The sequence below is a fragment of the Lissotriton vulgaris genome, chromosome 4_1 (assembly GCF_964263255.1).
Source record: "Lissotriton vulgaris chromosome 4_1, aLisVul1.2, whole genome shotgun sequence".
In the NCBI taxonomy this organism is placed as follows: Eukaryota; Metazoa; Chordata; class Amphibia; order Caudata; family Salamandridae; genus Lissotriton; species Lissotriton vulgaris.
The window spans coordinates 348,525,108-348,552,845 of NC_141691.1; the positions used below are offsets into that span (position 1 = coordinate 348,525,108).

Below are 27,738 nucleotides of genomic sequence, written 5' to 3' on the forward strand. Positions count from 1 at the left end.
TTGAGGATACCAAACCAAACTTTATTATAAGGTTCCTCCACCAGGATTAAAAAAGAGAAAAAAGGATGGGTAGTGTCTAGAAGAGAAAGTGAGGTTTCTCAAAACACCCCTCCTGGTACTGCTAGTGTCAACATGTTTCGACCGACGTACTGTGCCTGCAAAGGTCACCCTGGTCTTCTTCAGGACTGATGTCGCTCACAGTACCTCTTGTGGCCCCACCGTAAATCGGTTGGTTTGCCACAGAAAAACCAAGCCGGTCTAACTAGATCCTGGCCCTGTTAATCACGTGTGGAACGTTCTCCCAATAGTGTAGGAGTACATAAACTAAATTGGAAACACAAAAGAACATAACTAGTATAATCATACTATATATCCCTGTGATTTTCTTATCCCATCACTGTGTTCTAAAACCACTGGTTGTGTTCCTCCTGTGGTCAACGGTATTATATTCACCCTTATGGGTCCTATCCCAGGTGTGGCATGTAATTCCCCAGGTATAGTGATCTCAAACAAAACAAACTAAAATAAAGTTTTTGTTGCAGTGCACTATATATACAAGAAGATCACATATCACCACTTTCCATCTCCAAAGTTGTTCCCAAAGGACCCCTCTCACACTTCCGACATCATATTCATGAAATAGCGGTGAGGAGTGTCGATGTTATAGTCACATAGCACATAATGCACAGTAGATTGTACCCACTCTGTACTCACCGAGTTTATATAGTATACAAACTAGGAATGATGTCCCGCAGGAGGGTATCCCAGGAGCACAACCTGCGTTAAAACAAGAGGACGAAATACAAAGTAAACTCCTCTCGTTGTCGCTGTCTAGGGCATTCCCCTCCATTTTACCGTCTGTCTCCACACAAATCATGCTCGTTTTGAAAAAGGGAGAGCCTTTCGGGTATCAGTCGTCATCCCCCTGGAGCCCACACCCCTTTGCCAACTCCTTACTGTTCCGAGGGCTTGCCCTTTCTTTTCTGCCTGTAAACTTGATCACCGTGAAGACAGCATGCGATCCGTGTTCTTCGTCTTTTAGAAGGAACAACCGTCCCCCGTAGACGTTCCGTACGGCCCACGTGATTGTTCCGTCCCGCATAGGGCGTCACGATGTACGGGACGGGGAGAGGTCAAAGTGCTGGGAGTTGTAGTTCTTTAACCCAGACTACTCGCGTAAGCATCATAACCTCCGTGGCTAATCATCGGCACCAGGAAAGTGTTAACCTCGCCCCGTATGGACCGTCTGTATAGATATGCGGGTTAAAGGTACTTTTCATTTATGGTTTTCCTGATTTTCTGTATTTTTCTTTCAAAAATAAAAGACCTGTAATTGCAGGGCTGATCTTATATGTAATAGAGATGCTAAACTCATCCATTCAGATCCGTCTAGGATAAAATGCGGGTAAAAAGGTGCTATAAGTATTTCGTTTCTTTATTTCTTTGTGAATGTTTGTTTTCCCCATCCAAAGAGACCTTATTTATTATCTCATACTGCCATTTCTGGTTAATATAACCCCATTATTTCAAACCTGAAATCTCATATGTCAGGGTTATTGACAGATCTTTAATTCTACCTGCCGTATTCAAAAAGGCCCCGACCTCAGTATTGTAATTGAGGTCTTAGGTAACAGAAATCAGTAGCGTATCCCAAAAGGGTACCCGATTCCATAGATACTCATTTCATCCTTCAATAGATAGGCAGGGAGAGATATATACAAAGAACCAAAATAAAAAATCAGAATAAAAACACACCTCATAGGCATTCAGGGGAAAGAAAGGTTGCACAAGATGGAAGATCTAAAGGCTCAATGGTATATCAGTGAGTTAAAATATCAGCGCCTTTTGTCTCTATTGTCTCCCCAAGTATTGTCATGGAATGTCATCATTCAGCCCCACTATGTGGCTTCTCAGACAGTAGACCCATTTTTGTTCACGTAACAGAAGGGTTCTCTGGTCATCCGTCTGGTGCCTTCCAAGTGGTACCTTCTTTATTACTGTCCATTTCAGGTCCTCAGTGGTATGCCCCATTCTAGAAAGTGTGCTGTGAGTTTAGTGTTGTATTTGCCGCACCTCACTGTGCTACGATGCTCTGTAATTCTCGTTCGCACCTTTCTGCTGGTCATCCCCACATACATTTTGTTGCAAGGACAGAGTATCAAATAAAGGACCCCCTGAGAATTACAATTTGTGTGGGATCTTTGTTCCCACGCTGTGGAGAGTCCCAGGTCTATGAATTGGGTATTGCAGGTAAGGTGACATACACTGCATGAGCCGCAACGTGTGTGACCCATTATCCTGGGTAGGCCTACCGCTGAGGTAATGCCACTTATCCCTGCCGTACCTCTAGGTCTAGTGTGTATGAGTAGGTCTTTCAAATTCTGACTTCGTTTAAAAGAGAACAGAGGTCTCTCTATGCTTAAGCCCCCAGAGTTTAAAATCTTCCAATTTCGTAATACCATTCGTCTAATTTGTTGTGACGCTGTTTTGAAAGTGGAGACGAAAACTGGTTTGTTGGTCTGGGGTCTAATGGTCTTGGAAAGAAGGCAATCTCGGTTGGCATGTAAAGCCTGTTTCCTGGCTTTCTTGATGATCTTGGACGGATACCCCCTCTGTTTCAGTTTCTGAGTAAGGGTGTCTGATTCCAGAATGAAGTCCGCTCTGTTCGAACAGTTGCGGTGTATACGGAAGAATTGTCCCACCGGTAAATTCTTCCGCAGGGATCGTGGGTGGAAGCTCCCGAAAGCCAACAAGGCATTTTTATCAGTGGACTTGTGAAAGACCCTGGTTTTCAGTGCCCCCTCACTGGGTTCTATAACCAAGTACAAGAAGGGGAGGCTGGTCTTAGTGACTGTCGAGGTGAAGTGGAGGAATGGATTTTTGTTATTTAACCACTCTAAAAAGAGGTAGACCGATCTTCTGTTGCCACTCCAGATCACCAAGACGTCATCTATGTAACGTCGCCATAGCCTCAGTTGTGAAGTCCAAGGGCCATTCAAATCCAAAACTGTCATCTTTTCAAAGGCTCCTACATATAGCCCAGCCAAGCTTGATGCAAACACACTACCCATCGATGTTCCATGGGTTTGGAGAAACATCTTGCCCTCAAATTCAAAGACATTTTTTGTCAGAGCTATCTGAGCTAGATGTAAAATAAAAGCTCACAGAGTTTCATACTCCCATTCTCCCTCGAACAATAAGGTTTCCAGCATCCTTAAAGTTTCCAACTGCGGAATGTTAGTATAAAGGGCCTCAATATCCAGCCCTATGAGGTATTCATTGTCTGGATCAAAAGAGGTATCCTTCAACAGATTCAAGACGTCCAATGTGTCCCTCAGGTAAACTGGTAATTTCTGTACTAGGGGTTTTAAGAAGAAATCACAAAACTGCGAGAGAGGCTCCAGCAGGGACCCCATCCCAGAGACAATAGGTATCGAGGGAGGGGGTCTCACTGCTTTGTGGATTTTGGGCAGAATATAAAAATATGGAGTCTTCGGCTGTTTATTAACCAAAAACTCCGCTTTTTGTCCCGTAATCCATTCATTAATTTTGGCCTCTTCAACCATCATCGTAATCTCCCTCGTAATAGAATCCGTAGGGTCCTCAGTCAGTCACCGGTAAGTCCTGGAGTCAGATAATAAGCGGGTACATTCCATACGGTAGGCATCTATATCAAAGATAACCGTAGCCCCGCCTTTATCTGCTGGTTTCAAAATGATTTCTTTATTATCTGCCAGTACTTTTAGAGCCTGTCTCTCCAAATTGGAAAGATTAGAAAAATGACGGTGTTGAGTTAAGTTGGAATTTTCCAAATCATGTACCACTGCCTGCTCAAACGCGGCTATCTGAGGAGGAAGCTATCATCCCTTGTCCCCTTTTGCCTTCCCTATTCCTTATTTCCAGGCTCCAAATCACACACATTATTTCTGCTTACCTCCTTTTGGATATCACCTTATCACTCCCCAATCTTTGGTCCCTTGGCAGGTCTATACTAGCTTCCAGATTCTGGACTATCTTCAAGACCCTCTGCTTGGTACATAGGACTGTGCTTCAATCTGTCTCTCTTTGCCACAAGTCTTTTATCCATCTTTATAGGCCAACTCCCCATTCACACTGCCAATCTAAACCTTCTCAATCTATTCTCTATTCACAGCTGCCAAGTAGTGGGCGATCTGTTGCCAACATAATTGCCAAATGCTGAAATAGTCTCCCCACTGCCTTACATCTTCAGCCAAGTCATTCTGTTTTCTGCAAACTCCTCAAAACATATGTATTTCCCCCAATCAATAGCCTTCTGTAAGCTTGTCTCCTAGCCGGATGCTGTCCTCTCTCCACTTAGAGCCAGGTCACCTGTTCGGTAGCAGAGCATTCAATAAATTCAATTTAATTTGTTCATTTTTCCTGCAAACTGACATTGGAAAGATGATGCATCCTTTGGCAGCCACTATTCATTATCTAATTACAGCTCTACGGCACTGATTCATTTAATAACCTCTTACCTGCCCCCCTTATGAATTGAGGTCAACATACCTGCATGTATATTCATTATTAATCAGATTTTATATTGCAGACAATGCAGCACAAACTTCTTGAAATATGGCATAATTCCTAGATTCAAGGTGTATTCCATACTGGATCTCCCAAATAGGCTTGTACTTTGCACTCTTTTGGAAGTAGGCAGAGCTCCCTAGTGCAGAATGCAGATGGGCAGGATATAACTTTAGAGTGAGGCTAGAACCCCAGATGTTAGAGACTGGGGTTCTCCGAGTTTCGAGAATGGAAAAGCTCAATGTGTCTCTGGAATGATAGTTCAATGCTTATAAGTAGGAATGTGCACCATTTTTTCAACAAATCTTCAATTAAATTCAGAGAGGTTTCCTGTCCTAATTATTTATTGGCCTCGAAGATATTCCTGAGGCAACACCCACACCTTAATCAGGAAAAGAGTTTCATTAAGTGATTTGTAGGTGGGATGGCACTTGATTTCACCATCCAATCTGATCCAATCTGATGTGACTGCTCCTGTATCATGGGGCATATTTTGCAGGTCTGATGGGATTAGGGTGTGCTGTGGCAGGGAGAGTTGAGTAGTTCTTTCTGTCTGTAAATTAATATCTGGTTTAAACAACATCACATGCTTTATAGTTCTTTCTGGACAGTGAACATAGGTAATGAAGCGGTATGTAGTCTCTTTTTCTTAAAGTCAATAATTTTGAGAAATAAAGATTTTATGTTCGACAAATATATGCCAGCTGAAACTGAGTATTGCAAACCACTCACCAGTTGTTTGGACAAAACACCATATATTAGCTATACGCCCACCTTCACCCCTCTCCTAATACCACGATAAATTGAGAATTAACATTCAGGGTACATTGTGTTCTTTTCTAGCTAGCCTGTTGTCCAATGAGGCATGAGCACACATGTACACCAACGATTCTTGTAAGTAGACTCAAACCCCACACGTACAGTGCAGTCTGTTAACAACCCCAAAGTCAGCTCAGAGGTGGGTTCCAAAGGCCACTTTCTTTCATTAACTCTGGTCTTTTCTAGCAAGACCAAATGTTATGATAATAAAAAAGTCACTTATCCCCAGTCCCATACCTACAAAATAAACATGTAGGGAATGTTTGCCCACAAATGTAGGATGGTTATTACCAGTATCTTTAACTTTTTTCTGCGCCTTCAACCATCCACTGATTCTCTTCCACTGCTTGGACACATGAAGTCAAAATACAAAATACATGTGGGTAGGATGAGCTTCGAATGGAAGCATAATGACACTGGGGATTTGGGGCATCATTAGACTGACACCCTGGAAGAAAAAACACATCTTGCTTGCTAAGCCATCTTTTCCTGCCTCGTTGGGTAGACTAGACATCAATCAATAAAACATTAGTCCTGGGTCCTTCACAATTGTTTGCTGCACAATATACTTAAAGACAGATTTGTCATGGAGGAATCCCTATAATCCTTGTGTTTTGCTACCGTAACTGTCTGGGGGAAAACCCAGCATCATGAGGACTTAACTTTGTTAGTTTTGGCTAAAAATGTACCTGTCTTGATTACAGAAGACACAACACAACATTGCAAAATTAGGTGTAGACTCTTTGGTAAATGTGCATTGAATGAAAAAGACTATTATATTCCCAGTATATATTCTGTGAAATATCTTTGCTGACAATATTGCCGTTTAGTCCAATTGATTTCAGATTATTTTGTCATCGCTGTCTGGAGATTCTGAGCAAAGGACATCAAAAATTGCAGAAAACCTTTTTCCTAAAAATGGTACCTTACCAACTGTGATAGTTACAAAAACGTGGCGATTCTGTGGTGTTTCCAGTCATTCATTACTTGGTATTAAAAGAAAGTGTGAGTTCAATGGATGCTCATTCGATATGGGAAAGGTCAGTCTCTGTCTGTGCCCCACTTCCTTAATAGACCTTTCCAATGTTATTTAACACCCAGGGCCTCATTTATGAAAAGTGACGCATCGCTGTGTGAAAACAGCGCTGCGTCACTTTTCACTGCACCCTCCTTGCAAAACCAATGATGCATCATATTTACAGTATGACGCATCATGGCACAGTATTTCTGACGTATCTGTAGGTGCAAAAGTGACGCATTGCTGGAGTGTGTCACAAAAGTGACGCAACTCCAGCAATGTGTCCTTTCACATGGGGCAAGCCCCATGTGAAAGGGCCTGCGTCAGTCTTACGCCTGCTGTGAGGCAGGCGTAAGAAATAGTACGCATTTGTGTCCTAGAAGTGGCGCAGTGAAATCTTATAGATTTCACTGCGTCACTTCCATGATTCTTTCTTGCGTCAATACGCCCCCCTTGCATACATTATACCTGGCGCACGTATAATGTGACGCAGGGGTTTACAAAGTGACGCATCTACCTAGATGCGTAACTTTGTAAATATGGGGCATCAAGGCGCATTTTTTACGCCACTGGTGCGTCACCGGCGGCGTAAAAGTAACGAACAGCCTCATAAATGAGGCCCCCAGTGTCTATGTTCTTCCTAGTGCTTACTGCAGTCCATACTAGTGTGTCAAGAAGTATGTTGTTTTCACAATACTTTTGTCCAAAAACTGAATTATTTACCAACGTATTTCCTTCTTCCACTGCACTGTTTTTAGAATGTTTGCCCTACCATTTTGTTTTTGTGAGGGGGCAATGCAAACAGCCTTCTAGATAGACTATTTAATTTTGGTTGTGGTGAGGGGTCCTTGCAATTCTGGAAATGATTCATAGTAAAAAACAAACTCCACCTGTTATGCCTATTTCACTAATTCTGAATGCCCTGTTATTATGAAAATAGTGATTACTTGAATTAGGGTGCTTCCTTTGAAAAGTAAGACCATCTGCCAATGTTTTATAATGCTACTCTGGTTTATCATCAAAATGTACAATGGGCAAAGGGAGACCATAGCTGCAAATTGCCTCTCTTTTTATCCAACAGGGAGCTGTAGTTATGTAGCACAATACTGAATATCATCACCTTTGCCCATATTGCTTGTGACGGCTGGGCTCTGAAACTGATTAGATGTTAGGTCAAACAATGAAATGTAATGGAAAAAGATTGAAAGGACTATCCAAAACATTTCCTGCCTCATCTTTCCTGACATGTACATTGGAGGTGATACTAAGGAAGGAAATTGGGAGACACATCAGAATTAATAGTACACACTGTTTAAATTACTGGCACCATGGTCTGCTGGTATACTGACAATGTGCACCTCCACAATCGTGATATACTTGTTATAGCAGCCCCAAAACCCGCTACCTAACAGTTATTCCAATTTCTAATGCGATGAAGGAACAAGTTCCTCGGAAGCTAACTTAATGTTCCATATCTCGGTAGTGAATGTAGATGTTGGTGGTCTTTGCCTAATTTTATGATCTTAACTAGGGATTTTTTCTGTTTTTCAGACATCAGGTGTTTCAGTTACAATGCTTGGCAGTTCATGCTGGACTGTTCCAATGAGGCACAGGGTGAATGGAATGAAATGAAGGTTTTGTAAAGCGTGTGTTTGCCGAGGCGTCTTAGCGCTACCTGTCATGGATCTATACAAGAGGGAAATAAAGCGGCTATGGTTTTGGAGCAAATGGCTATGTTTTAAATGCTTTCCTAAACAGTTCTCAGTTGGTTTGGTTTCTAAGACTAATAGGCAATGTGTCCAGACTGATTTGCATATAGCTGGGTCTGAACTGGGGTGGCGAAGAGCTAAAGAATGATGATGGATTTAACCTAGATCTGTGTCTGGGGATGAGTGTCTGAAAAGTTTCAGCTCTCCACCCATCATCTCCATGTGTTTGCTTTGTGCGCCCTAAGTTGGCAGGGTATGCCCAGACGTGGGTCCATTTCTCACTTTGCCACTAGATTCAAGCTAGACAGGCTGATGAGGGGTGTTACCCCGAAACCGGCCCCAAGATGCTGGTTTATGGTCCAGGGGAGACCTGGCCTGGCAGTTCGGGCTGGACTGTTCCCATGAGGCATAGGGTCAAGGCTGATTTGCATATAGCTGGGTCTGAAATGTGGTGGCGAAGAGAGCAAAAGAACAATGATGGATTCGGCCAAGATCTGTGACTGGGGGTGAGTGTCTGAAAAGTTTCAGCGCTCCGTCCACCATCTCTTTGTGTTTGTTTCAGTTACAATGACAGACCTACGAATTAAGTGAGCAGTTTTGTCGTAAAATGGCATGATACGTTGGCTTAGCATGAAATAAACATATCAAAATGTGTGCCTATGGTGTGTATCTGAGCTCACAATTATCATGATGCACCCAGACATATTGCAAATTTGCAAATGTGTGACATAGTCAATGCTCAATCCAATAGCAGCTATTGATAAGAGTAATAATTTATAACTGAATTGTGTATAAAATTATTTCTAAAACTATGTTTTATTAGAAGGAAATGTACTTTTCATGCTTTCATGTAGTACGGGTATGGCCATATCTACTTTCGAAGCAGGCCTGAACCTCTTAAGTATTTCTCAAATGCAAGGTTTCAGCTATCTCATGAAGAACATAGGCATTCCTTGCCAAACTAGGATGTATGTAACACCTTTCATGGTTCATCTCGTAATACAAACACATCAATCAATCAATCAATCACAGCATTTATATAGCGCACTACTCACCCAGAGGGTCTCAAGGCGCTAGGGGAGGGGGTCCGCTACTGCTCGAACAGCCAGGTCTTGAGTTGCTTCCTGAAGGTGAGGTGGTCCTGGGTCAGGCGGAGGTGGGTCGGGAGGGAGTTCCAAGTCTTGGCGGCGGGGTAGGAGAAGGACCGTCCCCCTGTGGTGGCTCTTCGGATGCAGGGGACGGCGGCGAGGGCGTGGCCGGTCGATCGAAGCTGGCGTTTGGGAGCGTAGAAGTTGAGGCAGCTGTTGAGGTATCCTGGGCCTTGGTTGTGTAGGGCTTTGTGTGCGTGGGTGAGGAGACGGAAGGTGATTCTCTTGTTGACCGGGAGCCAGTGCAGATCTCTCAGGTGTCCGGAGATGTGGCTGCGACGGGGGATGTCCAGGATGAGTCGTGCTGAGGCGTTCTGGATCCGCTGGAGTCTCTTCTGGAGTTTGGCAGTGGTTCCGGCATAGAGGGAGTTGCCGTAGTCCAGACGGCTGGTGACGAGGGCCTGGGTGACCGTCTTCCTGGTCTCGGTGGGGATCCACCAGAAGATCTTACGTAGCATGCGCAGGATGTTGAAGCACGACGAGGAGACGGCGTTGACCTGTCTGGTCATGGAGAGGGAGGAGTCAAGGATGAAGCCCAGGTTGAGTGCGTGGTCTGTTGGTTTGGGTGCGTTGCCTAGGGCGGGGGGCCACCAGGAGTTGCCCCAGGTGGAGGGTGAAGATCCCAGGATGAGGACTTCCGTCTTGTCCGAGTTCAGTTTCAGGCGGCTGTTCTTCATCCATTCGGCTACCTCTTTCATCCCTTCGTGAAGGTTGGCTCTGGCGGTGGCGGTTTCGTTGGTGAGGGAGAGGATCAGCTGGGTGTCGTCGGCGTAGGAGATGAAGTTGAGGTTGTGCTGGCGTGCGATGTCTGCGAGGGGGCTCATGTAGACGTTGAAGAGGGTTGGACTGAGCGAGGAGCCTTGAGGAACGCCGCAGATGACTTCGGTGGCTTCTGATCTGAACGGGGGGAGGCGGACTCTCTGTGTCCTTCCGGCGAGGAAGGAAATGATCCACTCCAGTGCCTTCTTCTGGACTCCGACGTTGCTGAGGCGCTGCACTAGTGTACAGTGGCAGACAGTGTCGAAGGCCGCGGAGAGGTCTAGGAGGATGAGGGCTGCTGTTTCTCCGTTGTCAAGCAGGGCTTGGATGTCATCGGTGGCTGCGATCAGGGCGGTCTCGGTGCTGTGGTTGGCCCGAAAGCCAGACTGCGAGAGGTCAAGGGATCCGTTCGTCTCGAGGAAGGCGGCCAGCTGCTTGTTGACGGTCTTCTCGATGACTTTTGCAGGGAACGGAAGCAGCGAGATGGGGCTGTAGTTCTTGAGGTCGGTGGGGTCGGTTGATGGCTTATTTAGTAGAGCGCTGAGTTCGGCTTGCTTCCAGCTCTCCGGGAAGGTGGCGGTGTTGAAGGAGGTGTTGATGATGTCCCGCAGGTGGGGTGCGATGACAGCGTCGGCCTTGTTGAAGACGTGGTGAGGGCAGGGGTCGGTCGGAGATCCGGAGTGGATGGAGTTCATCGTGCGGACGGTGTCTTCGGTGCTGATCGGGGTCCAGGCACGGAGGGTGGTGGTGGGGGGCGGTGGTTCGGTCGTGGCGAGCGTCGGTTGAGTGCTGAAGCTGTTGTGTTTGTCCGCGATCTTGTTGTAGAAATAGGAGGAGAGGGAGTTGCAGAGGTCTTGCGACGGGGTGATGTTGTTGTTTCCGGCGTTGGGGTTGGAGAGCTCTTTAACGATGTTGAAGAGTTCCTTGCTGTTGTGTGAGTTGTTGTCCAGTCGTACCTTGAATGCAGTTTTCTTGGTGGAGTGGATCAGTTGGTGGTGTTTTCGGGTGGCGAGCTTGAGGGCAGTCATGTTGTCCGGTGTTGGGTCTCTGCGCCAGGCTCTCTCAAGGGCTCGGGAGTTCTTCTTGGAGCTCTTGAGTTCGTCGGTGAACCATGGGGCCTTCTTGTTGCCGGGTCTGCTAGGCGGGGTCCTCAGAGGGGCGAGGTCGTCTGCGCAGTCGCTGATCCACTTCGTGAGGTTGGTGGCCGCTTGGCTGGGGTTCGCTGCGCTGGTGGGTGGGTTCTTGCTCAGGGAGGTCACGAGCTGGTCGGCTGTGATCTTGTTCCAGCTTCTGCGTGCAACCTGTTGCTGGTGGTGGTGGATCATGGTCCTTTTGAAGCTGAAGTGGACGCAGCTGTGGTCCGTCCAGTGGAGTCCGGTGGCGTGGCTGAAGGTGATGTCCTTGCTGGCTGAGAAGACGGGGTCGAGTGTGTGTCCGGCAAAGTGGGTGGGGGTGGTCACCAGCTGCTTGAGTCCGAGGTTTGCGAGGTTGTCCAGCAGGGTGGTGGTGTTGCGGTCGTTGTTGTTCTCCAGGTGGAAGTTGAGGTCCCCGAGGAGGATGTAGTCAGCGGAGGGGAGGGCGTGCGGGCTGACGAAGTCGGCAATGTCCTCGCTGAATTGTGTGCGTGGTCCCGGGGGTCAGTAGATGAGGGTGCCTCTGAGGGTGGTCTTAGGGTTGATGTGGACCTGGAAGTGCAGGTGCTCGGCGGGTGCGAGGGTGTCGTCGGTGTTGGTCGTGATGCGGATGGTGTTCTTGTGGATCCAGTCTGGTTGATGCAGTCCCTCCGGATGATCTTGTAGCCATCTGGGATGGCGATGGCGATGTCGGGCGCTGAAGAGGCGTTCATCCAGGTTTCCATGAGGAAGGCGAAGTCTGGGGCTGTGGTGTCGAGCAGGTTCCAGAGCTCGACGGCGCTCTACGCCAAATCAGCAGCATCTTTGCCCATTCCATGGTATAAGAGGTCATATTGCTTCAAGTAAGTATCAGAAAAAACAAATGAGGTGTCTCAGTAGCTATCAAAATATTCAGCTGTATTGCTTGAGACATGATATGCAATAAATAGAACCTTTTGAGGTTTGCTAGTGCCTATTCAGGTTTATTGATTGGAGTGTGATGAAGGCATTCTTGGTACCTAATACTATATCCTACAATAACATAATTGGAGCAATAACAAGGGATCCAAATGCGTGAAATTCCAGAAGAGCAGTAAAATGTAGCTGGAGTGTTTCACTTTACTTGGGAAAGAGGGAATTCAGAAGTAGCCTAGATGATACTGTCTTGATGTGACCTTGACACCCATAGCTGTACTCTATAATTATTGCACTCAGAACACAGTAAAAACTAGAACTTAGTACCAATGGAATTGGTGCTAGGAAACATGCTATGCTGGACTTAGACAACTAGCATCCACTTTGGTATCGCTTTGTTCGCCCTACGTTAGCAGGGTATGCCAAGACGTGGGTCCCTTGCTCACTTTCCCACTGGATTCCATCTAGACTGGCTGCTGATGGCTGATTAGCCAGAAACGGGTCCCAGGATGCTTGTGTCCGGTCGAGGGAAGACATGGCTTGGCAGTTCAGGCTGGACTGTTCCCATGAGGCACAGGGTCAGACTGATTTGCATATGGCAATGTCTGAACTGGGGTGGTGGAGTGAGCTAAAGAATGATGATGGATTAAACCCAGATCAGTTGACTGGGGGTGAGTGTTTGATTTGCTCAAGCACTCCGTCCATCATCCACTTTGATATGACTTTGACAACTAAGCAGCAAATGGTGAAGGAAGGTATGCTTGCAAATAGTCTAAACCACTGGACATTGGTCTGGGTAGCATTATAACCCATCATTTTACATCCACAGTGCTGCTAAAGATAGAAGCGCACCTTATACAGATTGGTAGTGTACCTGCTAAATGTGGGAACAGTCCCTCCTGAACCACCAGCCCAGTTCGCCACCAGAAGAGAACAAAAGCAACCTCAGAGTGGTTTCAACAATAGTAGGTGTCATCAGTGAGGTTAAGTTGAATCCTGTGGCACAGTGAGCATCACATCCACCTGTGGGCAGACCCTTGGCTACTTAGATCATTATATCACACCCACAAAAGGTTTAAGGGGAATGCTTGAAAATAGTATCTACCAAGGCTAATCACATCAGGTTGCATTCCAAACTATAATTATTGCCCACTGTGCCATTCTAGACTGAGGCCCACCTGCATGGGTGTAGCTTCAGAGAGGTGGGTGTTTGAGGTGTTAGACCCCCCTAATAAATGTATTATTTAATAAAAAGTTTTGTACTGGAGCTTTCTGCGGAACACAGTAGGATTCTCTTCAATTTCACCAGGGATTTTATAACCTTCTGTCAAAAACACACACACTCGTCTCTGTTTTGAAGGTCTTAAAATATGGTTATTTGACAACATGCTGTGTTTCAAGTACCCCTGACAATTCGCACTTCTTTCCCTTTCCACTGGCCCATAGCCCCCCTCATATTCAGCTTCCCATATAAAGATCACCATGATATGCTAGAGTGATTGTCAGAAAATCTAAATATCAGGACCCCCCAGTCTAACAGACCAAGCTACGCCCCTGCTCAGCTGGTGCAAAACGGTACTGCCTTTGATCCTTGTGGTAAAATTCCATCCTGAACTGCCATGCCACCCCACCCGCCAACCCTGGAAGGGAACATAAGCAACCCCAGAATTGTTTCAGCCTTATTAGGCCTCATCAGTGAGCTATTGCCTAAATTCTGTGACTGACATTTAGCAGGAGTATCCAAGGAAAAGGCACTCATAATTAGTCACCTAGAGTATGAAAATGTATTGTTAGTTGCAGCAAATGTCACCTTGCTGGCTAAACTAAAAGGCATTCAGAACTTCGCTGCCAGGTTGATTTATAATTTACCTGCTCGGTCATCTTTGACTCTTACATTAAACAAATTACATTGGCTGCCCATTAAAAAGGGCAAGATTGAAGCTCTATTGCTTGACTCGTAAGGTCTTTATCAGTCTCAGCTGCGTATCTCCATTCAAAACGGAGTAATACTTGCCTTCCAGACAGTTAAGATCCTCTGATAAAGCCTTTCTGCAGTTTCCATGTATTCATACTGTCAGATTTGAAAGTAGAGCTTTCTCACATCTGGCTCCTCAACATTGTAATAATCTTCCTCTCTATATTCGTACAGTCACAATTTTATGAATTTAAGGAAGCTGCTCAAAACATGGTTGTTCTAGACATTTTCTACCTACCTGCTCAGGGCAAGCACTGAGATACTCCTTCGGGAGTGAGCTGTGCGCGATATCAAGTACATATAACATAACATAACAAAGCTACATTTAGATGACCTTACTTCTAGGCTACCTGTGCTATACCCTAAAAGGAAAACAGTTAAATGTTGCTCTAATTTATTTACCGATGGCTTCTGTGCATCTAATTCAAGAGAATTAAGCTTAAAGAAAGACCATTTTGTTCTATGAATGCCGACTGGCCCTCAGAGCAGCCAAAACAGCACCTGAAGTTCCAGCTGAGCTCATTAAACGTCAGTCAATCCTCTCCCACTGGAATATATTTTCCTTTAGAACAGAACAGACCTGGAGCCATCCACTGCATAGAGTCAACTACTCCGTATCCGGCTTTCTTCTTCAGTTGGGCCTTTTCTGAATTTGTAAAGGGCTATAAAATCAGCTTCAGACAAGGGCTAGATTTATGAGGGCAACCTAATTTCCTTGTTCACATTAAATTTTCCAATTCGAATTTTATGTATTTGTAATCACTCTTTTGTTTTCAATTACTTTCCATATATATATATATTTTTTTTAACTTTATTTTTTATTTTGTTGGTTGAAAAGCAAAACATACAGTCGGGAAAAGGAGTTGTTAATGCATGACGTATGTTCAATTGCGGGCAGCAAATTACAGCGATGGGCAGAAGGTATTGTAGCAGACTCTTCAATGAGAAACACAGATTTACATCAACATCGTATATGTGCAAATACATAGGTGAATTCCAGTACAATCGCCAGGGGTCGGCTAGGTAATACAGTTATTAATGACTTGGTTCTGTCCTGCCGTGTGAAAGGTCTAGTCTCCCTCCATCTGCGTCCAAGTCCAGATTGTAGTAGTCTATCCATGCCTTCCACATTTTTTAGAATTTACGCAGGCAACCCCTCGCCTAGTAAATTACTTTCTCCGCAACCATATATAGGTCCATATTAGACCTCCATTCCGTGAGTGTGGGAAGTTTTTGGGCCCCCCAGTACTTAGCTATGTCTATTTTGGCTACTACTAATCCTAGGTTAGCCAGCAGCCTGTGTCGTGGCAGGTCGATGTCTGTGGGGATACCCAGTAGTAGTAATTTCGCATCTAACCCTAATTGAGCTCCCAGGATATTGTTCAATTCTCCCAGTATCTATCGTGTGCCAATAGGTTTGGATGTGTCTGCACTCCCAGAGAGTGTGTATGTACGTGCCCCGCTCCACATTGCATGTGAGACAGGTTGGATCATCTACCCTCCTCATAGTGTGTAGGCGTGCCCTGTCAAAATAGAATCTATGGAGGATCTTATATTGTATGAGACGCAGCCTCAGTCTGATCGCTACTTCATGTGGTGCATAAGGGCCGCCTCCCAATCTATATCTTCACGTGGGCCGGTGGTAAGTTCCCGCTTGGCACGCAGCGGACCAAGGTTGTCAGGTATATTGTTGATTTGTGTCATGTATGTCAGGAATATTGCCTTGGTAGGGACCTCTTCTTGTAGGACCCTACCTTCTAGCTGAACATATTCCGGCAGCGCCACATCGTCCAACCCTTCCGCATGCCAGGCGTGTTTAAGTCCAAGGTATGTAAAGGCTTGGGAACTATGAAGCTGATATTTAGACTGAAGGGAAGAAAAGGAAAAATGGAAGCCAAAAGATTCCTGATGAGTAAATTCTTACCGTAAGGGGAGGAGGCATACCTAATTCATCTGACTTTGTTCTTATCACCATGGTACCTCCAGCTATAATGGATCTTCTCTTCTGCTTTTTATTTTATCCCACATGCAGACACCTGTTTACTGTATTGTAAAGCGCTCTTATATCCTTCCGGATCTTGTTTGCGCTATATAAAACTTTATAAATAAATAAATAAGGAAGCTAGAGAGCACCTCTCCAACAGATCCCCTATCTTACAAATACCTAAAAGATCCCATTTCCTGAAGCCCCTCAATTTTCTGATCTCAGTCAATCTAGTGCCCTCCCTCAGGGGGTCTCCGGCATAGGTTTCCCCTCCCATTTCATCTGTTTTTCCGCACTCTTCCAGGCCGTTAGTACGCGTTGGGTAGCTGGGAGGAGATGTGTACCTCCGGCACCCCCGTACATGTAGTGCAATTGGGTGTGTTTTTGGAATTGCAGCCTTTCCAGTCTATAGGTAGGGTGATCAACTTGCGTGTGGTTCCATTTGTTAATGATTATGAGGTGGGCCGCTCTATCGTAGGCTCTGATATCTGGTAGGGCCAAACCTCCGTTATATGGGTTGCGCTGCAGGGTTAGCAATGTTGTTCATGGATGGGCTCCATCCCATAGAAGGAGACGTAGTTCACTGTTAATGGAAGTAAAAATAGTGTCTGGTATTTTGTGGTGTGTATTTTGCAGAATAGAAAGGAGTTGAGGGAGTGTTACCATCTTATACATGGCCCCCTCCCCATGATGGTCAGAGGGAGTTTCCTCCACCTCTTCACATTTACCTGAAAGTTCAGTTAAACACTCGCCTAATATTATGATCCAGTCTGACCACAGGGTCGGTGGTAATGTAAAGCCCCAGATAGATAAACCCCTCCGTAGAGAGCAGCAAACAGCTCAGGTAGGTGCGAGGCTTCATTCCTCTACTCAACGGATAGAGAATGGATTTATTCCAGTTGATCTTATAGCCCGTGTGGCTGCCATATTCTTCAAATATTTGCTATATTCGGGGGAGTGTCTCGACTGTACTGTGACGTATACCAGAATATTGTCTGCATATAATGATATGCGTTCTTCTTCTAAAAGACGTGATTCGTTGAGGAAGCCACCATGTTGCTGGCCATGCCCCTCTCGATTTTCAATTAATTTCCAGACGTCGGTTTCTTTTTCCATTAAGTTATTTTTATTAAATATCCAATTCCATCACACTTAAAACAGACCCATCCAATGCTTTGTATCACTTATAGAGACTTCAACAGAGCAATTTGATTCATGCTCCTTCTCAAAATTTTTCTTTTCCATTCATTCCCTATTTAAATGTCTAGGCACCGTTCGAGCAGCCTTATGGCGTGTGTGTCCTAGTCCTATCTGATCCTACTTTTATTCCTATATTTTCACCTTTGATCTCATTATACTATATTGAAACACGATTACTCTTTTTATAGAAACCTTTATCTGTGTTTGAATTCTTTATCTCTTGGCAGCATGTTTTTGAAATATGCATCCCACAGGACCAAGGACACCTCCGCCAACATATAGCTTGATTATGAATATAAACTGCTAAATTTAACATCTAGGGAATTTACATCTAGAATTCATTGAAGGCCATTTTTATGATATGTCTTGCTCACCTAAGTAAAACGCAGGTGCTCTAAAATGTGACAGATGTGCCCACAAGAGACAGATCTTCATTCAGAAAGTGAGAGTTTGCAGATGTTGACGGGGTAAGTTTGTTCTACTGTCAAAACCATCCAGGTGGCTTAATTGTCCGGGCCATACCTCTGGTAGGGTTCAGAACATACATTTCCTCATGGGATTGCCCACTGAAAAGTCGTCAACATCAACTAAGTCAGAAATCTTGGGCATTTGCCATGCATTTCCCTTTCTGAATGCACTCATCAACTTAAACCTAAAACCCAAAGGCAACCATCCCACTCACCTAAATGACCATGCCCCCATATGAAACCCAAATGGCATATACATGCACTGCACAACCGGGCCCTTTGATTTTGTACATCATATGCAGTTTCTTCACTCTTTGGTTTCATTTAGTGTGTGCAATGTTAGTCTAAACATCATAGGCTGTCCCATCCTTGACCACCTTTATCTAGACAAGCTCTTGTGGGCGGTTAAGCCGTACTTGCGAGAGAGGGAGGGGTCCAAGGTGGCTCTACAAATCACTTTTATAGTGAAATATAAGTTCTCTGACTAAGTGCCTTTCCAACTCTGAAAATGTATTTTTTCTTTTGATAAATGATTCATATTAGTATACCATACTTAATTTCTAGTCATTCTATGTGGATCTTTTTTTCTATATAATGATTTTAACTTTGAAAGGAATCATTCGGATGCATAAGAAAATAATAGGTGGAAAAACATTACACTGCAAATAACATTAGTGTCGTGTGTGGACTGTTTTTTAGTGCCCAGTTATGGCCGTGGAGGTAACTAATAGGGAACTGTTAGATATGGCTTTTTCAGTGGGTTCTAGCCCAGACTTTTTGCTTTTTGGCTATAGGACCCTGGGTCCTTTACCACTGTTAATCAGTGCCAAGGGGCATTTGCTCCATGGGTAAATTGTGTTTATGGCTTTCTGTTTCCAAGGTTGGCTATTTAATTTACTTATAAATCCCTAGTACAGTGTACTGTGTGTGCCCACAGCCTGTAAACCAAATGCTACTAGCAGGCCTGCAGCACGGATTGTGCCACCCACATGAGTAGCCCTAAAAATGTATCTCAGACCTGCCACTGCAGTGTCTGCACGCAGTTTTAAAATGCCATGTTGACCTGGCAAGTGCACCCATTTGCCTGGCCCAAACCTTCCCATTTCTTACATGTAAGATACCCCTCAGGTAGGCCCAAGGTACCCCCATGGGCAGGGGGCACTGTGTGGGAAAGGTAGGACATGTACTGGCGTGTGTGTGTGACATGTCTTGATAGTGAAATACTGCCAATTTGTTTTCTCACTTTTGAAAGGCTATCTGTTCAATAGGATAACATGGGAGATACTTTGTAACATCTTACAAGTATAACTTGCCTTTGGGACAGGATATAAAGTTTATGCTCTCTCAACTTGTAATTTAATAGCACATCTTTTAGTACATATGGCTTGTGTGTTTAAAAATTCCACTTTTGGAAAGTAGGCATTTTTAACCATTCTACGTGCCACTGCCTGTTTGTGGATTGACCGTCTGGTTTTGGAGTGACAGGGGCTGGGGATGTGCATTCACTGTAGACAGCCACTGCATCCTGGATTTCCATGCATCGCACATGTGCAGTAAGTATTTCCGATGCATCCCCCGCAGACCAGAACCGTCTTGAAGTTGATGTATCACTTGCCCCTAAAGTCTGAATTTGATGCATCACTTCTTCAGCATGCAGCAGAACTGTCTCATCGCCTCCCTAAGGACTCAGGAAATGACGCATACCTTTGTTTCTCAAAGCTTCCCTTCTCTGCAGATGTTTGGCTTTAAGAATTTCTATGAATCTACAGGTACTTTGTGCAAAGTCGGCAACCATAATTTCCTATGGACCAAGCCTTTGAAAAGCCATACTCTTATTACATGTATGTTGAATTTTTGTAGTTTTGGTGAGTTTAGATAGAGATACTTTACTTTTAAACTGGTGTGGTGTTCATTTGTGGTGTCAGCACTGTATTATTGTTGTGTTTTGAGAGCTAATACTTTACCCTACTTGGACAAAGGTAACTACCTCTGCCAACTAGAGATCCCCATTTCTAACAGGAACAATCAGAGAAACAGTTTTTTCCCCCCATCTTGCCTGTTTGATTTTCCATTTCACAATTGGCTGTGCAAAAATGGAGAAGATGTAATTTCGCACTCATCTCCTGTTTGATGCCATTGTCGTTTACAACTATTTCCAAAAGTACTCGCAGGTGGGAATGCTTGTCTTGCAACTGTACACGGTGGCCTAGTTGTGATTGCTGTGCTAGTGAAAAGTGCAAAACATGTCTCATGAAATAGTATTTGTGTATGGTATGCTGCTGTACTTTTGAGTGCTATTACTACCTTTACACTTTTAAATCGGGTATAGGGAATAAGCGTGAAAACAAACAGCAAAATCATTTTCTGCACGGTAATACTCACAGCTATATCCTGGGATACATTTTCTGTTCAAAACTCGTGTAGGACAGCAATTTGCAAATAACAAGTAACAAGCACAAAGTGAAAAAATAAAAGCAAAAATGTTTGTGCCTGGTTTGAACACCACTCAGAATGCAACCTATAGTGACTGATCACAAACATGGCGAGAGTCCAGCATTTGTAATCTTGCATTCCAGAAGTAACAATATCGTTGATATCCGTAATTCCAGGATACACGTATACCTGTATGTCACAAATTGAGCACATCTAAATGGGAAGTGAAATAGCTGAAGTTGTGTTTCCATGCTGATTCCTGCATGATTTTCCCAAGTAGCGGACCTCTTTTCCACATGCTTGCCTGATTTTAACAGGTGCTGAAATAGGGCCCCAGGTGAGTGTGCAGCTGCAAACAGGGTGTTCTAGACAAATAAGCTGCGTTACCACTGAGTGAGATAGATTAGTGGGTTGACCGCTTGCCATTGAGAGCTGTTTATGAATTTGAAAAGCAAATTGGCCAAACGTCTCCCTGAGAATCTCCCTAGATGTTCTGAAGGTAGCTATCTACCCAATGTTTGAGATAATAAAGGGAGGTGGGACTTATTAAGGCTTACGGCTTTGCTCACACCTCAATAGGGGTTCATTTTTGACCAATGAAAAGCAAGGATGGTATGTAAGCCCCTTTTAAGATTTATATTAACAATAGATTTCACAAGCTCAACGCAAGTGCTTTGCAGGCACAACCTAAAAAGCATAAGCTACAGTTTTCCGAATCTATGACATAATATCGACAGACAGAATATCTCCATACAAAAATATCGACACAAAAATATCGAAATCAAAAATATCGAAGTTATATCTACATAATGGTAAGTACAAAAATATCGAAAAAAAATATCGTAGTACAGAAATATCGAAATAAAAAATATCGTTTTTTTAAATGATTAATAATTTAAAATTAATTTAAAAATACATATAAGTGTACAAATATTAAATAAAAAACATTAAAACATATGTAAAAAATTATAACTAATACATATACATTTAAAATAAATTTAAAATTCTACATATACATTTATAAATATACTTACTCCACATATTACAACAGTATAAAAAGTGTTGGATAGCGTAGGGGTTTATATTACTATTCCCACTCCAGAGAGTGCAACAGTAGGGAAAGCGTTGGATAGCGTAGGGCTTTAAATTACTATTCCCACTCCAGACAGTGCAACAGTAGGGAAAGCGTTGGATAGCGTAGGGGTAAAAATTACTATTCCCACTCCAGAGGGTGCAACAGTAGGGAAAGCGCTGGATAGCGTAGGGGTTTAAATTACTATTCCCACTCCAGAGGGTGCAATAGTAGGGAAAGCGTTGGATAGCTTAGGGTTAAAAATTACTATTCCCACTCCAGAGAGTGCAACAGTAGGGAAAGCGTTGGATAGCGTAGGGGTTTAAATTACTATTCCCACTCCAGAGGGTGCAACAGTAGGGAAAACGTTGGATAGCGTAGGGGTTTAAATTACTATTCCCACTCCAGAGGGTGCAACAGTAGGGAAAGCGTTGGATAGAGTAGGGGTAAAAATTACTATTCCCACTCCAGAGGGTGCAACAGTAGGGAAAGCGTTGGATAGCGTAGGGGTTAAAATTACTATTCCCACTCCAGAGGGTGCAACAGTAGGGAAAGCGTTGGATAGCGTAGGGGTAAAAAATACTATTCCCACTCCAGAGGGTGCAACAGTAGGGAAAGCGTTTGATAGTGTAGGGGTAAACTTTACTATTCCCACTCCAGAGGGTGCAACAGTAGGGAAAGGGTTGGATAGCGTAGGGGTAAAAATTACTATTCCCACTCCAGAGGGTGCAACAGTAGGGAAAGCGTTGGATTGCGTAGGGTTTCAATTACTTCCGACACTACTCCCCCGTAACACACAAAACACTAAACATTTAAAAAAACACAATTAATAAAAGTTTAAATGAATCAATTAATAACAATAAATATTATTAAATTGATGTAAGTATAAATGAACTAATTAACACTTATTAATTACCAATTAATTAACAATAAATACCAATAAATAAATACAATCTCTTTAATTAATTACATGTAATCATATAACACCCTATTCCCCTATAAACACACAACCCACTACACATAAATAAATCACATCATTTAATCACTTAATAATTATTAATTACCAATTAATTATTAATTAACAATAACAAAAAATAAAAAATTAAAAATATTAACACTTTAACTCTAATTAATGTAATTTACTACTTAATATTATTTAATTACAAATTAATTATTAATTACCAATAACACTAAAGTGAAATACTGCCAATTTGTTTTCTCACTTTTGAAAGGCTATCTGTTCAATAGGATAACAAGGGAGATACTTTGTAACATCTTACAAGTATAACTTGCCTTTGGGACAGGATATAAAGTTTATGCTCTCTCAACTTGTAATTTAATAGCACATCTTTTAGTACATATGGCTTGTGTGTTTAAAAATTCCACTTTTGGAAAGTAGGCATTTTTAACCATTCTACGTGCCACTGCCTGTTTGTGGATTGACCGTCTGGTTTTGGAGTGACAGGGGCTGGGGATGTGCATTCACTGTAGACAGCCACTGCATCCTGGATTTCCACGCATCGCACATGTGCAGTAAGTATTTCCGATGCATCCCCCGCAGACCAGAACCGTCTTGAAGTCGATGTATCACTTGCCCCTAAAGTCTGAATTTGATGCATCACTTCTTCAGCATGCAGCAGAACTGTCTCATCGCCTCCCTAAGGACTCAGGAAATGACGCATACCTTTGTTTCTCAAAGCTTCCCTTCTCTGCAGATGTTTGGCTTTAAGAATTTCTATGAATCTACAGGTACTTTGTGCAAAGTCGGCAACCATAATTTCCTATGGACCAAGCCTTTGAAAAGCCATACTCTTATTACATGTATGTTGAATTTTTGTCGTTTTGGTGAGTTTAGATAGAGATACTTTACTTTTAAACTGGTGTGGTGTTCATTTGTGGTGTCAGCACTGTATTATTGTTGTGTTTTGAGAGCTAATACTTTACCCTACTTGGACAAAGGTAACTACCTCTGCCAACTAGAGATCCCCATTTCTAACAGGAACAATCAGAGAAACAGTTTTTTCCCCCCATCTTGCCTGTTTGATTTTCCATTTCACAATTGGCTGTGCAAAAATGGAGAAGATGTAATTTCGCACTCATCTCCTGTTTGATGCCATTGTCGTTTACAACTATTTCCAAAAGTACTCGCAGGTGGGAATGCTTGTCTTGCAACTGTACACGGTGGCCTAGTTGTGATTGCTGTGCTAGTGAAAAGTGCAAAACATGTCTCATGAAATAGTATTTGTGTATGGTATGCTGCTGTACTTTTGAGTGCTATTACTACCTTTACACTTTTAAATCGGGAATAGGGAATAAGCGTGAAAACAAACAGCAAAATCATTTTCTGCACGGTAATACTCACAGCTATATCCTGGGATACGTTTTCTGTTCAAAACTCGTGTAGGACAGCAATTTGCAAATAACAAGTAACAAGCACAAAGTGAAAAAATAAAAGCAAAAATGTTTGTGCCTGGTTTGAACACCACTCAGAATGCAACCTATAGTGACTGATCACAAACATGGCGAGAGTCCAGCATTTGTAATCTTGCATTCCAGAAGTAACAATATCGTTGATATCCGTAATTCCAGGATACACGTATACCTGTATGTCACAAATTGAGCACATCTAAATGGGAAGTAAAATAGCTGAAGTTGTGTTTCCATGCTGATTCCTGCATGATTTTCCCAAGTAGCGGACCTCTTTTCCACATGCTTGCCTGATTTTAACAGGTGCTGAAATAGGGCCCCAGGTGAGTGTGCAGCTGCAAACAGGGTGTTCTAGACAAATAAGCTGCGTTACCACTGAGTGAGATAGATTAGTGGGTTGACCGCTTGCCATTGAGAGCTGTTTATGAATTTGAAAAGCAAATTGGCCAAACGTCTCCCTGAGAATCTCCCTAGATGTTCTGAAGGTAGCTATCTACCCAATGTTTGAGATAATAAAGGGAGGTGGGACTTATTAAGGCTTACGGCTTTGCTCACACCTCAATAGGGGTTCATTTTTGACCAATGAAAAGCAAGGATGGTATGTAAGCCCCTTTTAAGATTTATATTAACAATAGATTTCACAAGCTCAACGCAAGTGCTTTGCAGGCACAACCTAAAAAGCATAAGCTACAGTTTTCCGAATCTATGACATAATATCGACAGACAGAATATCGCCATACAAAAATATCGACAAAAAAATATCGAAATCAAAAATATCGAAGTTATATCTACATAATGGTAAGTACAAAAATATCGAAAAAATAATATCGTAGTACAGAAATATCGAAATTAAAAATATCGTTTTTTTAAATGATTAATAATTTAAAATTAATTTAAAAATACATATAAGTGTACAAATATTAAATAAAAAACATTAAAACATATGTAAAAAATTATAACTAATACATATACATTTAAAATAAATTTAAAATTCTACATATACATTTATAAATATACTTACTCCACATATTACAACAGTATAAAAAGTGTTGGATAGCGTAGGGGTTTAAATTACTATTCCCACTCCAGAGAGTGCAACAGTAGGGAAAGCGTTGGATAGCGTAGGGCTTTAAATTACTATTCCCACTCCAGACAGTGCAACAGTAGGGAAAGCGTTGGATAGCGTAGGGGTAAAAATTACTATTCCCACTCCAGAGGGTGCAACAGTAGGGAAAGCGTTGGATAGCGTAGGGGTTTAAATTACTATTCCCACTCCAGAGAGTGCAACAGTAGGGAAAGCGTTGGATAGCGTAGGGGTTTAAATTACTATTCCCACTCCAGAGGGTGCAACAGTAGGGAAAGCGTTGGATAGCGTAGGGGTAAAAATTACTATTCCCACTCCAGAGGGTGCAATAGTAGGGAAAGCGTTGGATAGCTTAGGGTTAAAAATTACTATTCCCACTCCAGAGAGTGCAACAGTAGGGAAAGCATTGGATAGCGTAGGGGTTTAAATTACTATTCCCACTCCAGAGGGTGCAACAGTAGGGAAACCGTTGGATAGCGTAGGTGTTTAAATTACTATTCCCACTCCAGAGGGTGCAACAGTAGGGAAAGCGTTTGATAGTGTAGGGGTAAACTTTACTATTCCCACTCCAGAGGGTGCAACAGTAGGGAAAGGGTTGGATAGCGTAGGGTTAAAAATTACTATTCCCACTCCAGAGGGTGCAACAGTAGGGAAAGCGTTGGATTGCGTAGGGTTTCAATTACTTCCGACACTACTCCCCCGTAACACACAAAACACTAAACATTTAAAAAAACACAATTAATAAAAGTTTCAATGAATTAATTAATAACAATAAATATTATTACATTGATGTAAGTATAAATGAACTAATTAACACTTATTAATTACCAATTAATTAACAATAAATACCAATAAATAAATACAATCTCTTTAATTAATTACATGTAATCATATAACACCCTATTCCCCTATAAACTCACAACCCACTACACATAAATAAATCACATCATTTAATCACTTAATAATTATTAATTACCAATTAATTATTAATTAACAATAACAAAAAATTATAAATTAAAAATATTAACACTTTAACTCTAATTAATGTAATTTACTACTTAATATTATTTAATTACAAATTAATTATTAATTACCAATAACACTAAATTAAATATATTACCACAATAAATCTAATTAATTTAATTAACTAATTAATATTAAATAATTAACAATTAATTATTATTTAACAATAACAATAAATTAAATATCTTAGCACATTAAATCTAATTAATTTAATTAACTAATTAATATTAATTAATTACCAATTAATTATTAATTAAATATATTTACAAACATATATTAATTAATTAATTATTATTAAATTACTTCCCACCCTATTCCCCTAGAAACCCACAACCCGCTCTAATACTAAAACGCAAAATGTAAACAAAATTACTAATTTTCAAACATACATTTCTAAACATATTTAGCAAACATATAAACAACATAATAAAATACATAACACTAAACAACAAAATGTCGATATTACTAACATACATACCTTTATATCGATATTCTGTCTATTGATATTATGTCACATCGATATACTATACCATCGATATTAAAACATCGATATTATTGTATATCAATATTTTAATTTCGATATTTTGTCTGATTACCGTGTTGAATAGATAAAAAAAATGGCCCCTGTTCACTTTACTCATCGCAGAAAAAACGTTCCTATTAATACAACCTATTTTGCCAATGTCCTTTTGTTAGGAACAGGAACATATTTTTAGCCATTATTCTAACACTGTGTCTAAGTTGTCCATGATATTGATTATTAATATCTTGTTATGTAAAAATTGTTTGTACACTCACTACATTTTCTTTTCTTTTGCAGGAGTAGGAATTACTATGGTCATTGTTTCTACCCTTGTGTGCATCTATTACAATGTTATTGTCGCCTACGCTCTCTACTATTTATTTGCCTCTTTCACCAAGGTCTTGCCATGGTCTTACTGCTTTGAAGGGGCAGAAGGAGTTTGCAGCACACATCAGACAGGTACTTTTATTTGCTAATCCTTTTAGTAATCATAATTGAAGCAAGTCTTAAATATCTTTGAATCTGAATTTGGTCATCTTGGGGTTGAGTCACAAAAGCATTTCTGAGCGTGCAAAGCTGTACTCCAAGAGTACTCATTTAGGTACTCTACGTGCATGTGTGAATGGGCCCTGAAACGTCCAGCTCCCTACTAGTGAATGTACAAAGAGGGCATAGTTGTTTCTATTTGTCCTAACTGCCTATGAATATTCACATTGTATTCCCATTTCAGATGTTTTGGAGGCCATTCACAAGGCAAATAAGGTTTTGTAAAGATAAGTCCAGGATACTACGTCAGGAAACTGACACAGATTATGGTGTTCTAAACTGCAGCTTCTGTTATGGGAGAATTCAGCAACTTTTTGATTTTTTTAAACAACTGTATTTGACATTAGTAGCTGTGTTTACATATTACAATAACCCTCAAAGAAGTCCTTACTCCAAAACAAGAAGTAATTTTGCAGCTTGAATGACTAGCATTTATAAAAGGTAACCTTGCAAGCATAGAACAATTTACTTCACAACTTCATAATATTATGTTAGAGTTCAATCAATCAATCAATCAATCAATCAGGGTTGGTGAAGCATAGCTACTCATCCAAGAGGGTCTCAATGCTCCGGGGTGGGGAAGGGGTGGCTTCTTTGAGTGCTGGTGTCATCTGAAGAGCCAGAACTTGAGGTCCTTCCTGAACTAGAGTAGCGTAGGTGCTTGCCGGTGGTGCAGGTCCTTCCAGGCTTTGGCTGTGAGGTAGGAGAAGGATTTTCCTACTGTTCTGGTCTTGCGGATGCATGGAATGGTGGCCAAAGGGAGGTCAGCGGATCGGAGGTGTCTCTTGGGTGCGTGAAAGGAGAGGAGGTTTTTTCAGGTATGCTGATCCAATGTTGTGGAGGGCCTTGTATGTGTGAGCGAGCAGTTCGAAGGTTCTTCTATTCAATGTGGAGCATGTGGAGATCATGGAGGTTGTTGGGTGATGTGGTTGTGACGGGGGTTGTCGTGGATCGATCTGGCTGTGGTGTTCTGGAT

At 42.3% G+C, this 27,738-nt stretch overlaps 1 protein-coding gene across 1 annotated transcript in view; it reads left to right on the top strand.

The window, feature by feature from the left end:
• The window catches only part of LOC147718734 (sodium- and chloride-dependent neutral and basic amino acid transporter B(0+)-like), a 746,574-nt gene that overhangs the window by 179,451 nt on the left and 539,385 nt on the right, over nt 1–27,738 (top strand). The window contains exon 4 of the mRNA XM_086966771.1: nt 26,514–26,675. Within this exon, the coding sequence (XP_086822897.1) occupies nt 26,514–26,675 (162 nt within the window). The remainder of the gene's footprint in view (nt 1–26,513; nt 26,676–27,738) is intronic.